The 14,740-nt window shown below is 40.6% G+C and overlaps 1 protein-coding gene across 3 annotated transcripts in view; it reads right to left on the bottom strand.

The window, feature by feature from the left end:
• The window catches only part of OSBPL5 (oxysterol binding protein like 5), a 188,243-nt gene that overhangs the window by 55,482 nt on the left and 118,021 nt on the right, over positions 1–14,740 (bottom strand). For all 3 annotated transcript variants that reach the window (XM_063438810.1, XM_063438812.1, XM_063438811.1), the window contains exon 14: positions 2,023–2,121. In XM_063438810.1, the coding sequence (XP_063294880.1) occupies positions 2,023–2,121 (99 nt within the window). The remainder of the gene's footprint in view (positions 1–2,022; positions 2,122–14,740) is intronic.

Raw genomic sequence — 14,740 nt, 5'->3', positions numbered from 1 at the left:
GGGTGCCACCAGGGCTGGCCAGGCATGGGGTTCTGTGAGCGGTGTGGCTGCACAGGGCATCATAGCAGCAGGAGCACAGCAGGAGTGCAACACTGAGAGTTGGGGGCAGAGCCAGATCGACAGTGGGGGCGGAACCAAATTGGATGCGGGAGCAGAGCTAAAGGCAGCCTCCACTCGCTTCTCTTACTGCAGCACACAGAGGGGAAGCAGAAAGGAGTCCCTGCTTCCCGAACTACAACACACCAGGGACTTCAGTGAATCCACTCCGCCAGTCCATCGATAAGTGAGAGTGTCTGTGTGTCTGTGTGTAACTAGGATTGTGTCTGTCTGCCTGTGAGTGCATGTGTCTGTCTGGCTGTCTGTGACCGTTTGTCTGTGATTGTGTGTGTGTCTGTCTACCTGTGACTGTGTGTGTGCCTGCCTGTGACTGCATCTGTGAATGTCTGCCTGTGACTGTCTATCACGGACTGTGTGTGACTGTCTGCCTGTATCTATGTGTGTGAGATTTTCATATTTACCAAAGATACCAAATTAGTGTGCTGTTTAGCACAGAGCTCTCTTATTTGGTGTCCTTAAATATAGTATCTGATAAACAAAGATCAAAGTTAAGAGGTGTCAGCCAGCCCACAATAAGAAATCTGAGTGGCTAATGTGAATTATATGCAAATTTGGTGACTCAAAACATTTGAAACCTGCTTTGAGTTACTTACTGTGGAATAGCTACAAGGGACTTATGGCACCAGAGGCACTACATAGTTATGTAGTAGTTATGGTGCTTATGCTGACCCTTAAACTAAGATGTATAAAGTGTACGTAAACGTATAGTGAGATAGCAAACACATCAACTTGTCAGTAAGTGATAGGGGCAAGCAAGCATGAAAACAAGCACCAAGCTTTTTGAGTTTTTTTTCTTTCTGATCAGAGACATCTTTTATTCTAGAATTTCTGTGAAATATTTCCTGTAGCATCACCTTGTGCTCCAAAGTAACCTGGGTCTACATGTACCAAACTCTAGCTAGGGGTGAGTGGGATTGAAATTCACCCTTGCTTTATCTTGTCCAAGAAGAAAAAATGGTGAATAATTTCTCCTGTACCCAGGGCCAGCGCGTCCTTTAGGCAACTTAGGCAGTCGCGTAGGGCGCACTGGTCCGGTGGGCGCCAGATCTGAGTGACCCAGCAGGAGGGAAGCGCACATCGCTCCCTTCTGCCAGTCACATTAAATGTAGCGTGGCAGGGTGGCGTGGACCGCGGTACAGGAGCATCTGTTTTCTGTACCCAGATGGACTGACAGGAAGTGCTCACTGAAAGAGCACTTCCTGTCATTCCGGTTGGGTACAGGAAACTGACGCTCCAGTACCGCGGTCCGTGGCGCCCGGCACGCTACAAAGATAGGTAGGCGGCACAACAGGGAGGGGGGATAACACTAAGGGGGTAGGGGAGAGGGAGGGAGGACCACCAAGGGGGGGAGAGGGAGTGATGGACCACTAAGAGAGGGGGGACCACTAAGAAGGGGGTGGGGGCAGGGGGGAGGAGAGGGAGGACCACTAAAAGGAGGGGGGAGAAGAGGGAGGACCACTAGGGGGAGGGAGGATCACTAAGAGGGTTGGGGAGATGGAGGAACACTAAGGGGTTGGGGAAGAGGGAGGACCACTAAGTAAGGGGGGAGAGGGAGGACCATTAAGGGGGGGAAGAGGGAGAGGTGAGAGAGGGGGGACTGGAGTGGACCACCAAGAGACAGGAAAGGGAGAGGAACACTGAGGGACAGGGAAGAGAGGGGAGAGACCACTAAGGGACAGGGGGCAGGGGAGAGCTCTAAGGATGGAGGGGGCAGCTCTAAAGGAGGTAAGGAGAGAACACTAAGGGACAGAGGGGTAGGGGAGATCACTAAAGAAACAGGGGACATCAGTGACAAAAATATTGGACTTTTACAAATCATGGTAAAAATGTTTTTGTTGTAAAACCATTTTCACAATAGCTTATTTGCATTTAAGAATGAATGAGCGCCCTTCCTGGTCTCCACACCTTTGCAGTGAGCGTATGGCATGGTGATGGTGTAATCTTCTTCTCGAGTTAGGAATGTAAGCCTTGCATTTCCATCTAATATCGCAGAAAGGGAGTTGCCTAAAAATTTAGAGGAGAAAGTGAAAAAAAGTATTATTGTTTCAGATCCTACAGACATACAGTGTTGTAAACTAAAAAAACAGCAACATTATAATATATATATAAAAAAAAAACACATCGTACAAAGAGAATTTTAAGACCATTTGTGAAATGCAACTAATTCATCCAACCAGTAAAGAGTCAATAAGCACCCCCTTGGTACTGCAGCTCTGAACATGTCATGATATATCTTATTCTTTGTGGTTTAACAGAATAATGCCGGGACTCCTAGCACTGAAATCATACAATAGGAAACTGCTCTCAAACGGGGGTGGATCCATAACCCAAACTCAGGAGATGTCACTACTGGAATTTGTAACACAAAAACACATGCATACATTTACAAATATGCATACAGTGGCAAGTACCTATACACATTTTCTGCTTGACAAATTAAATGGCCCTTTCGCCAGTATGTGTAGCAGTCTTAGAGGGATACGCAAAGACCCAAAATCAACTTTAGCTGAATTAAGCAGTTTTAGTGTATAGGTCATGCCCCTGCAATTTCTCTGCTCAGTTCACTGCCATTTAGCAGTTACATAGCTTTTGTTTCTGTTTATGCAGCTTTGGCCACACCTCCCCTGGCTATGACTCACACAACCAACATGCAAAAAATGGTTTCATTTTCAATCAGATCTTACAGCACAGCGTATTTAGTTTATAAGTTCCTATAATCTGATCTGTAACTAGAACTTTAATCACACGTAGGAGGCTCCTCCAGGCTCTAGCAGGGTATTAACAGAAAAGGAGATAATAAATTCTAAATTAAACACACTGTGCGATACAGACATTTAAAGGAACACAATACAAGAAAAGATATATATAACACACGTGCGCCCCAGTGGGTAAACAAATATAAAATAGATTTTACCCAAATAAGATTGTAAGAAGATCCCCTCGGTCTTCTAATTCAGTGTATAGACAAATACAATCTATAAAACAATGTAGCAAAAGGATGATGTAGAATGTTTAAAACACCATAAAGTGCGCAAATATGTAATGCACTCACAGGATGGGATAAAAATGCAGACAGAAAAAGGTTTCTTTAAAATTCAATGAAGGTCAAAATCTTCTTTTTAAACCTTAAATATAAAGGAGAGACACAAGGACATAGTGCACCAGTCTGAAAGATGACACAGTAGTTTATTCAAGTTTCCACTTACAAGATACGAGATAAAATGCCAGCATATCACAAAACTCCTGGAAGTTCAGCTCCAAAGGTGACCTCCTGGATGAGTAGATTAGATGCAGCAGTAAAAATAAATTAAATGAAAAGTAATAAAATAATAAAAATAAAAGAACATACAAATAAAACTACAAAAAAAGTTAAATGTCCTTGTGTCTCTCCTTTATATTTAAGGTTTAAAAAGAAGATTTTGACCTTCATTGAATTTTAAAGAAACCTTTTTCTGTCTGCATTTTTATCCCATCCTGTGAGTGCATTACATATTTGCGCACTTTATGATGTTTTAAACATTCTACACCATCCTTTTGCTACATTGTTTTATAGATTGTATTTGTCTATACATTTAAAGGAACACGATAACTGGTCTACAGCATGTAGCTGTGATCATTGAGGAATGCTATGGGAAGCTAGTGTGCATGCCCTCAAGATGCAGTGCTGCACCGCAATAGAAATAGTGAAGTTCTATTCCATTACTTCACGCCCAGTAGTGGATGTCAGTATGACAGCCTTTAGAGGCAGGTTAACCTTGTAATGAAAACATTGCCGTTCCTGCAGAAAGACAATGTTTTCTGCTGTAGGGGTTAAAACAGGGGTCAATGAGAAGAAGTGGTCTGGGTGCCTAGAGTGTGTCTTTAGATCACTCTTAACAGGAAATGTGTGGGTAAACTGTGTAGGTCACATATGGGGATGTGCGGCTAGGGTTATAAAAACTGTGTGGATCTTGGCAAACTTTAATCAACCACAAACTCACTACAAGGCATGTGCATGGGGAAAAAATTGCAAATGCTTATAGCTGAATCCTGGCTATGTTTGTATACTTTTTATTTAAAATGATATACAATGTAACATTCTTCTTCTTTCACTGGGTAAGTATATTAGTACTTAGGCAATACTGTGCTCCGGAACTTTGGAACTTCGGCACTTTGACACCACAGAACTTCGGCAACTTCGGAACTTCGGCACTTCAGCAAGTCGGCACTTCGGCACTACTACACTTCGGAAATTCGGTAATTTCGGCTCTTCTGGACTTCGGCAATTCGGCATTTCAACTATTCGGACATTCGGAAGCACCCGAATGTCCAAATTACCTGAAATTCGGCTGAATTTTAATTCTGACCGAAACTAATTGCACATGTCTACTCACTACAACTGATGTGCAGGATGTGGAAAATGTTTGCTCATAAACAATGATTTGCAAAGTTTTATCTAAACTATTATAGAGTGTGGGAAAACGTGGATTTCACTTACAATGTACTGACATTCTGTCACCCATGTCACCTAGATAGCCAGTTTGACTGTGTGTAAAATTACACCTTTACATTTTGATATTTAGTAAAGAAACTTCAGGGTGGAATGTAGTGAATTCAAAAACAAATTGAAACATTTATTCTAATATAGCTGATTTGCAAAAAAAGAAAAATCTCCAGTAGTGAAGTCCCGAACGGTTCGCTGGCGAATAGTTCACTGGCGAACATAGCTTGTTCGCGTTCGCCACAGATGGTGAACATTTGTGATGTTCGGTCCGCCCCCTATTCGTCATCATTGAGTAAACTTTGACCCTGTACCTCACAGTCAGCAGACACATTCCAGCCAATCAGCAGCAGACCCTCCCTCCCAGACCCTCCCACCTCCTAGACCGCATACAATTTAGATTAACCCCTTAAGTCCGGAGGGTGTACTATTACGTCCTTTTAAAAGCGGCTCTAAACGCCGCCGGACGTAATAGTACGCCCTCCGGTTTTTAGTAACTTACCCGGTCGCCGGCGGTCCCACGCCGGCGATCGCGGTTGGGGGGACTCCCAGGGAGCCCCCCCGCGGCACATCTTCCTCCTCCGGTGCCTCCCGGTCATGTGAGAGTGAGGTCCTTGCGAGGACCTCACAATCACATGGCCGGTATAGCTGGCTCAGGCATTGCCAGCAGGGGGACCAACTGTAATGACAGTTGGTCCCCCTGCTGGCTGAAAATAAAATAAAAATAATGTTAAAAGTGTAAAAAAAAAAATTTATACTTAGATCATATATATATATATTATATATATATGATCTAAGTATATATATACACATATACATACACACACATACACCGTCTAGGTGTATTTTAATATTAATATATATATAATTATATATATATATTAATATAAAATTACACGTAGACTGATACTGATTAAATATATATATATAATTATTGTTATATATATATTTATAAATAATATAAAAAAAATAAATATGTAAATACGTAAAAAAATAAAATAAAATAAATAATTAAAAATAAAATATTAAAAAATATATAGATGTGTTTTATTTCGTTCTAACTGTATTGTGATATTAATATATATATATTTATATCAAAATACACGTAGAACGAAATAATATATATATCTATATACATAAATATATACGTATATATCACTATATATATACCTATATATAAATAAAAATATTTAAAAAAAAAATATATATATATATATATATACGTATATATACACATATGTATATATATACATATATTAATTCTACACATATATTTATGTAATAATTTTACATAATTAGGTATCCTAATTAATTACAATTAGCGGGACCTGCCTGACCACCCATGCCGAAAGTATAGGGAATTTAATTTGCTAGCACTATATTTAACCCTATAACTTTCCAAGACACCATAAAACCTGTACATGGGGGGTACTGTTTTACTTGGGAGACTTCGCTGAACACAAATATTAGTGTTTCAAAACAGTAAAATGTATTACAACCATGATATCGCCAGTAAAAGTGACGTTTTTTGCATTTTTCACGCACAAACAGCACTTACAGGGACGATATTATTGCTGCAATACTTTTTACTGTTTTGAAACACAAATATTTGTGTTCAGCGAAGTCTCCTGAGTACAACAGTACCCCTCATGTACAGGTTTTATGGTGTTTTCAAAAATTACAGCGTCAAATATAAGGCTTGTGTTTAATTTTTTTCACATTAAAATTCGCCAGATTGCTTACGTTGCCTTTATGACCCTATGGTAGCCCAAGAATGAAAATTACCCCTATGATGGCATACCATTTGCAATAGTAGACAACCAAAGGTATTGCAAATGGGGTATGTCCAGTCTTTTTTAGTAGCCACTTAGTCACAAACACTGGCCAAAATTGGCGTTTTTTGCATTTTTCACACACAAACAAATACGAACGCTAACTTTGGCCAGTGTTTGTGACCAAATGGCTACTAAAAAAGACTGGACATCGCTTATTTGCAATACCTTGGGTCGTCTACTATTGCAAATGGTATGCCATTATGGGTGTAAATTTATTTCCTGGGCTACTATACAGTCTCAAAGGCAACGTAACCAATCTGGCGAATTTCAATTTAAAATGTAACACGCTATATTTGACCCTGTAACTTCCCAAAACACCATAAAACCTGTACATAGGGGGTACTGTTTTACACGTGAGACTTTGCTGAATACAAATATGTGTATTTTATTGCAGTAAAAGCAAACAGTATTATGACATTGACAGTTAAAATGTCATGTAGAACGAAAAAAATCAAAAAAAATCTTATTTTGTCCCATTTTTTTCATATTAAATTATGTTTCATAGCTAAATATTTGATATTAAATGAAAGCCCTGTTTCCCCTGAATAAAATGATATATAATAAGGGGGGGTGCATTTAATATGAAAGAGGTGAATTACGGTTGGACAGACATATAGCGCAAATGCCAGGTTTTGTTTACGTTTTGTTTCGTTCACAACTTGTACATTTGGCTGCGGTGTTAAGGGGTTAATTCTGAAGCTGCATTCTTTTTTTTTGTTTGTGTTTATTATACATTATCCTCCATAGCCAGTAACCTGTGTTTATTATACATTATCCCCCCATAGCCAGTAACCTGTGTTTATTATACATTATCCCCCCACAACCAGTAACCTGTGTTTATTATACATTATCCCCCATAGCCAGTAACCTGTGTTTATTATACATTATCCCCCCATAGCCAGTAACCTGTGTTTATTATACATTATCCCCCATAGCCAGTAACCTGTGTTTATTATACATTATCCCCCCACAACCAGTAACCTGTGTTTATTATACATTATCCCCCCACAACCAGTATCCTGTGTTTATTATACATTATCCTCCATAGCCAGTAACCTGTGTTTATTATACATTATCCCCCATAGCCAGTAACCTGTGTTTATTATACATTATCCCCCCACAACCAGTAACCTGTGTTTATTATACATTATCCTCCATAGCCAGTAACCTGTGTTTATTATACATTATCCCCCCATAGCCAGTAACCTGTGTTTATTATACATTATCCCCCCACAACCAGTAACCTGTGTTTATTATACATTATCCCCCATAGCCAGTAACCTGTGTTTATTATACATTATCCCCCCACAACCAGTAACCTGTGTTTATTATACATTATCCCCCCACAACCAGTAACCTGTGTTTATTATACATTATCCCCCCCATAGTCAGTAACCTGTGTTTATTATACATTATCCTCCCCATAGCCAGTAACCTGTGTTTATTATACATTATCCCCCCATAGCCAGTAACCTGTGTTTATTATACATTATCCCCCCCTAAGCCAGTAACCTGTGTTTATTATACATTATCCTCCCCATAGCCAGTAACCTGTGTTTATTATACATTATCCCTCCCATAGCCAATAACCTGTGTTTATTATACATTATCCCCCCATAGCCAGTAACCTGTGTTTATTATACATTATCCCCCCCCCCCCCCCCCCCATAGCCAGTAACCTGTGTTTTTTATACATTATCCCCCATAGTAATTTATCGTTGGACCTAGGCAGCATGATGTCTTAGGCCGGCCCAGAGAGTGAGTGAGTGAGTGAGTGAATAATATAATATATATGTTCAGAAACATATTAGTAATATATGTAAATCGGGTTCATGCAAAGAGGGTGAAAAGGTATTAAAGAAAAACACACTTATTGCATCAAATTTACAAAGCCAAACTTTTAAAAGCTTTCCTCATTTCTTTCTCGGGATGAGGAATATATCGGTTGTAGACTGAGGATTTCCATCTGCCCAATCTTTTAATAATATGCACTGGAGTGTCAGTGTTGAAGGAGACCGAAGATGCCCCTATTCTAAATGAAAGACCCGAGACATGGATACAACTCAATCTTAGGAGTAGTATTCTGATGTAGAAGATGAATTTAGCCGTAGTCAGATGGATTCAGTGAGAGTAGTGGTGAAATGTGTGTGGCATGACTGAGTGTGGGTAAGTAAGAGTCAGGGCCGTCTATAATATGATTAGGACCCTGGGCAATGCATTTTCTTGGGCCCCCTGGGCCCTGCCCCTCCTATCCCTCCCCCCCAATTACGGCCAATACGCAATCACACTGACAGACGTACTGGCACATACAGACACAGACAGACATTAAAACATTCACAGATACACACTGACACACAAATATATACTGGCAGACATACTGACACACACACACAGACATACATACACACACAGACACATACACTGGCAGACATACTGACAGATATACTGACACACACAGGCACATACACTGACAGATGTATTGACACACACACAGGCATACTGACATACACATAGACAGACGTACTGGCACATACACACAGACAGACATTAAAACATTTCAAGATACATACTGACACACACATACACTGACACACAAATATATACTGGCAGACATACTGACACACACACAGACATACATACATACACACAGGAACATACACTGACAGATATACTGACACACACAGACACATACACCGACAGACGTATTAACACACACAGACATACATACACACACAGACACATACACTGACAGATATACTGACAGACACATACACTGACACACACACAGACATACACACACAGACACATACACTGACAGATATACTGACACACAGACACATACACTGACAGACGTATTGACACACACACACAGACAGACATACACACACAGACACATACACTGACAGATATACTGACACACAGACACATACACTGACAGACGTATTGACACACACAGACATACATACACACACAGACACATACACTGACAGATATACTGACACACACACAAACACATACACTGACAGATATACTGACACACACAGACACATACACTGACAGACGTATTGACACACACAGACACATACACTGACAGATATACTGACACACAGACACATACACTGACAGAAGTATTGACACACATACACACACAGACATACATACACACACAGACACATACACTGACAGATATACTGACACACAGACACATACACTGACAGACGTATTGACACACACAGACACACATACACTGACAGATATACTGACACACACACAGACACATACACTGACAGACGTATTGACACACACAGACACATGCACTGACAGATATACTGACACACAGACACATACACTGACAGAAGTATTGACACACACACACACACAGACATACATACACACACAAACACATACACTGACAGATATACTGACACACACACAGACACATACACTGACAGACGTATTGACACACACAGACACACATACACTGACAGATATACTGACACACACAGACACATACACTGACAGAAGTATTGACACACACACACAGGCACACTGACATACACATAGACAGACATACTGACACACAGGCATACTGACATACACATAGACAGACATACTGACACACACAGGCCTACTGACATACACACACACATACATACATACACAGACAGACATACTGACACACACAGACATACTTACACACAAGCATACATTTAGCCACCCTCCAGGTTCTTACCTTTTTCTGGAGGGTGGTTTCCCTGGGGTACAGTGGCAGGCTGAGGCAGATGGGAGTTCTCCTCTGGAACTCCCCTCCCTGCCATTCTCCTCCCGCGCGGCTGTGCTCTCTGTCGGGAGGAAGTGACGTCACTTCACTTCCTCCCAGCCGGTACAGGAAGGGGCCTGGTCGCGCTGTTTAAGTGTCACAGCGCCAGACCGGGCCCCTGCTCACACATGCTCCCCGGGTGGCCCTTAGTGCATGAGCCACCCGGGGAGCCTCCTCAGTGTGCGGACCGGTGCGGCTCTGTGCAAATCGCGGGGCCCACGGGGCAGCTGCTCTGGGCCCCCCAGGAGCAACTGGGCCCGGGGCAGCTGCCCCGTTTGCCCCGCGTTAAAGACGGCCCTGGTAAGAGTCAAGTATTTTAACTGGGCACTAGTTCTAGGTGGGATAAAGTGGTATAGCGGATGGATGAGTAGTTTGGTTCGTTTTAGAGGTTTGTAGAGAAAGTATATAGTGATCATGATTTTTAGCGATATCCAATATTTTTAAGGTGGTCTCAAACAAACATAAAATGCTATATAAAATTTGTGGGAATATCGAATAGTCGTGTACAGTAAATCAGAGAGGGCTCAGAATATCGAACCATCGATCGGTAACCTGGATGAAGTCTATGGGGTCCATCTGTTTTATTAAATACGCGGTAATATGCTTTTAATGGGATAGGACGTTAGGAAAGGTGTGTGATTGGGATAAGTGGTTGTGGCTGTATTTACCTTATCCTGGGACCGACCTGGCTCCTAAGCTTGAGCCGCGCGTGGCTGGATCACTCCTGCCTCCACACGAGCCGCATGTGGCTTGATCTCCTCTTCTGACTTAGCCGCGTGCACTGACCGCAGTGATCGGTCACGTGGCCCGCCTGGCACTAGGAGCACGGCTCGAGTCACGAGCTCACTCTTAAAGGGGCAGTGGGAGCCAAAAGTTGATTCAGGCTCCCATTGGCCCACGTCATTCCAGCACCCCCACACACAAACGTTTTGGGGGCGTAGGCATGATGTGGGCCAATCACTGGTGTAACAGTAGTGTACATTAAAAAAAAAACTAGAAATTTGACTGTGAAATAATAGCAGTCAGTTTCCTTCACATGTGTGCGTTTCAGGGCCTGCCAGGGCACAGTGTCACACCAGTGCAACTCATATCTGGTGTAACAGTAGTGTACATTTAAAAAAAAAAAATACAGGGGGCTTGTTGTCACCTTTCGGGGACCCTTGGTGTTGTACGTGGCTGGGTGGAGGAAGAGACCTTCAATGACATCAGTGAGGACAAGGAACGGGACATGGCTAGCTTGGTATCCAACCTTGTGCAAATGGGGAGTTTGCGGTTGTGCAAATGGACTGTTTGCGGTTGTTTGCGGTGCGTTAAACGGGGAGTTTGGTCTGTCACTGTGAAGCGGGCGTAACCCTTACACTACCTGATCGATACAACATCATACCTGATGTTTTAAAGCACGTTATTCCAAACAATTTAGGAATGTTAGGTGATTTATGCCCTTTATGGATTAAAACCAGACTCTGCATCAACTATGTAATTTTCCATGGGAGTTTTTCCATGGATTCCCCTCTGGCATGCCACAGTCCAGGTGTTAGTCCCCTTGAAACAACTTTTCCATCACTATTGTGGCCAGAAAGAGTCCCTGTGGGTTTTAAAATTCGCCTGCCTATTGAAGTCCATGGAGGTTCGCCGGGTTCGCCCGTTTGTGAACATTTGCGGAAGTTCGCGTTCGCCGCTCGCGAACGGAAAATTTTATGTTCAAGACATCACTAATCTCCAATTAAAATGACACTATCGTCTCAAAACAACTTTAGCTTAATGAAAAAGTTTTAGTCTATGGGTCACTCCTCTGCAGTCTCACTGCTCACCTCTCTACCATTTAGAAATGAAATCAATTTTGTTTCTGTTTATGCAGCCAGAGTCACACCTCCCCTGGCTGTGATTCACACAGCCTGCATGAAAAAATTGATTTCATTTTCAATCAGATGTTACATGCAGTGATGTATAACTAGGCTGCATAAACAAAGTGATTTAACTCCTAAATGGTAGAGAATTGAGCAGTGAGACTGCCAGGCATGATCTATACACCACAACTCCTTCATTAAGATTAAGTGGTTTTGGTACTTATAGTGTCCCTTAAAGAAATGCTAGCCCTGGCGTTTTTAACAACTCTGATGCAGACATTTGAGGAAAATGAAATAATAAGAAAGATCAGTGCCTAATAGAGTTGAGTGGACACCTGGATGTTCGAGTTCACCAGGTTCAGCCGAACTTTGGCAAAAAGTTAGAGTTCGGGACTCGAACTTGACCCGAACTTGACCCTGAACCCGAATTGAAGTCAATGGGGACCCGAACATTTGGGCACTAAAATGACTCTAAAAATGTCCTGGAAAGGGCTAGAGGGCTGCAAAAGGAAGTAAAATGTATTGCCTAAGTACTAATATACTTACCTAGTGGAAGAAGAATAATGTTACACTGTATACAATTTTAAATAAAACGTTTACAAACATAGCCAGGATTCAGCTGTAAGCATTTGCAACACTTACAACAATCAAGTAACACACATTCATATAAAATGTAAGTTACTTAGCCAGTCAGTGTAATGACAGGAATGAATAAGTAGATAACTCCCTAATTCCCACGGTATTAGGGAGCTATCTACTAAAAGGCTGAAAGACCAATTTAGGTTACTTAGTATTAGTAAATTATGCCCCTACTCGCTATACCGCAAGTAGGGGCATGTCTATTAAACAGTGAGCAGCCTATGGCCATATTACACAATTTATGCAGACTGTAAGTGTGATGAAATCAGTTGAAGCTGGTAGGGAGGTGGGTTTCTATGCAATTGGATAAGACTAGACATGTTTCAGTTTTGAAAGCGATACACTGTATATTCATTTTAGCTGAATACTATTTGACAAGATACTGGCAGACAGGAAGCTGACAGACGCTCACATAATAAAAAAAAATATAGGTGCTTTATATCATTAAAACAAAAATGTAAAAAATATATATAGGTGCGTTATATCTTTGAAATAAAAAAAAAATATATATATATATAGGTGTGCTAATTTTTAAAGATTTAGCACACCTCTATATATATTCTTTACATTTTTGTTTAGTGTATGATCTGTTGAGCTGTTGCACTTTATATGTGCTGCTTATTTGTTTTGCACAGTATTTTGCACAATATTGCTTTGCACATTTTTATCTATTTATAAGACGTAAGTTAGCACCTTTTTAATGTTTTTTTTTAATATATATTTTAACTTGTAGACGCTCACATATCATATCTATGACAAGACTTCTTGAACCAGCTACTTAGTATCACACTTCCTGAAGGGTGTCGCTAAAGCTGAATTGGCCTAAATATAGATCACCATGATCTGTGGTACAACTACAATAACACTTGCAATGTTTCATGGGAGATGTAGTTCTACAACAGTTGCAGGTCTTTGTTTGGCTGACCCCAGCTTAATGCTTCACATCTCTATTGCTTCGTATATCAAATGCTGCATGTCTATTTCAATCGGCCTGTATCAAAATTTTCACTTTAACCCCTTAAGGACAAAACTTCTGGAATAAAAGGGAATCATGACATGTCACACATGTCATGTGTCCTTAAGGGGTTAAGTGAACTTTAGCTTAATTTAAAATGTAAAAAAAAGAATTTACAATCAATGACACAAGTAGAAAAATCTGATCAGTTAGTGCAATCGTGGAGCAACACATGTTGCCGAATTACATTTATCTACTCTACAGTATCACATTTACCCTGCAATCTATGCAGTAATAAAAAAGAAACACCCTTTTTATTATTTAGCTGGATAAATCTGAAAAATAATTTATGGTAAATGTAGCTTTAATTATAATATTTATCATCATGGTTAATCATAAAAGGACACAGTTCTACTGCATTATGCATTCAACAGTTAGACAATTTGCAGAATATAATGCACAATTTGCATTTTTCCAATTATGACAATGTCCCTGCAGACTGGAGAAATGCTTGCTTAGTAACATTTCTCAGCTTGTAATGTAGGACACATCTGCACAGAATTCTTAACATCTTAGATCATTTTCAGTTATTTCAGTGATATTCTGCAATGAAGAAAGCTGTCATATACTATAGCATCATATCAGAATATCTTGAGTGACTGTTATAAGAAGCAGGTTTAATACATCAGGCTGACCATTATACTAATACATGTAAGGATCCAATTAGAATTCTATAGAAAGATTGTATCATACTGGCATGGCTGTCGTTAGGGTAGGGTAAAAGGGGAAATGCTTACGGCTCCATACATAATAAAGATTGCCTTGGTCATTGAGAATTCATAGTGTGATGACTGACAACTCTCACTACAAAACTAAACCCCTGGCACATCAAGACCCTGCCTTGTTGTTTGTGTTTGCTCTTTGTCCTTCTACTGTCTATCATCAACGGAGAACGTGCAATTGTTACATCACGTTAAAACTCGACAGTTTCGAGCTGGACAGCAGACTACTGTTAACTATGGAAATAAGGTAAATAGTTTTTGTTTT

Source organism: Pelobates fuscus, chromosome 12, assembly GCF_036172605.1.
Source record: "Pelobates fuscus isolate aPelFus1 chromosome 12, aPelFus1.pri, whole genome shotgun sequence".
NCBI classification, from domain to species: Eukaryota; Metazoa; Chordata; class Amphibia; order Anura; family Pelobatidae; genus Pelobates; species Pelobates fuscus.
The sequence above is the reverse complement of the archived record's forward strand: the minus strand, read 5'-3'. Positions and strand labels throughout refer to the sequence as shown.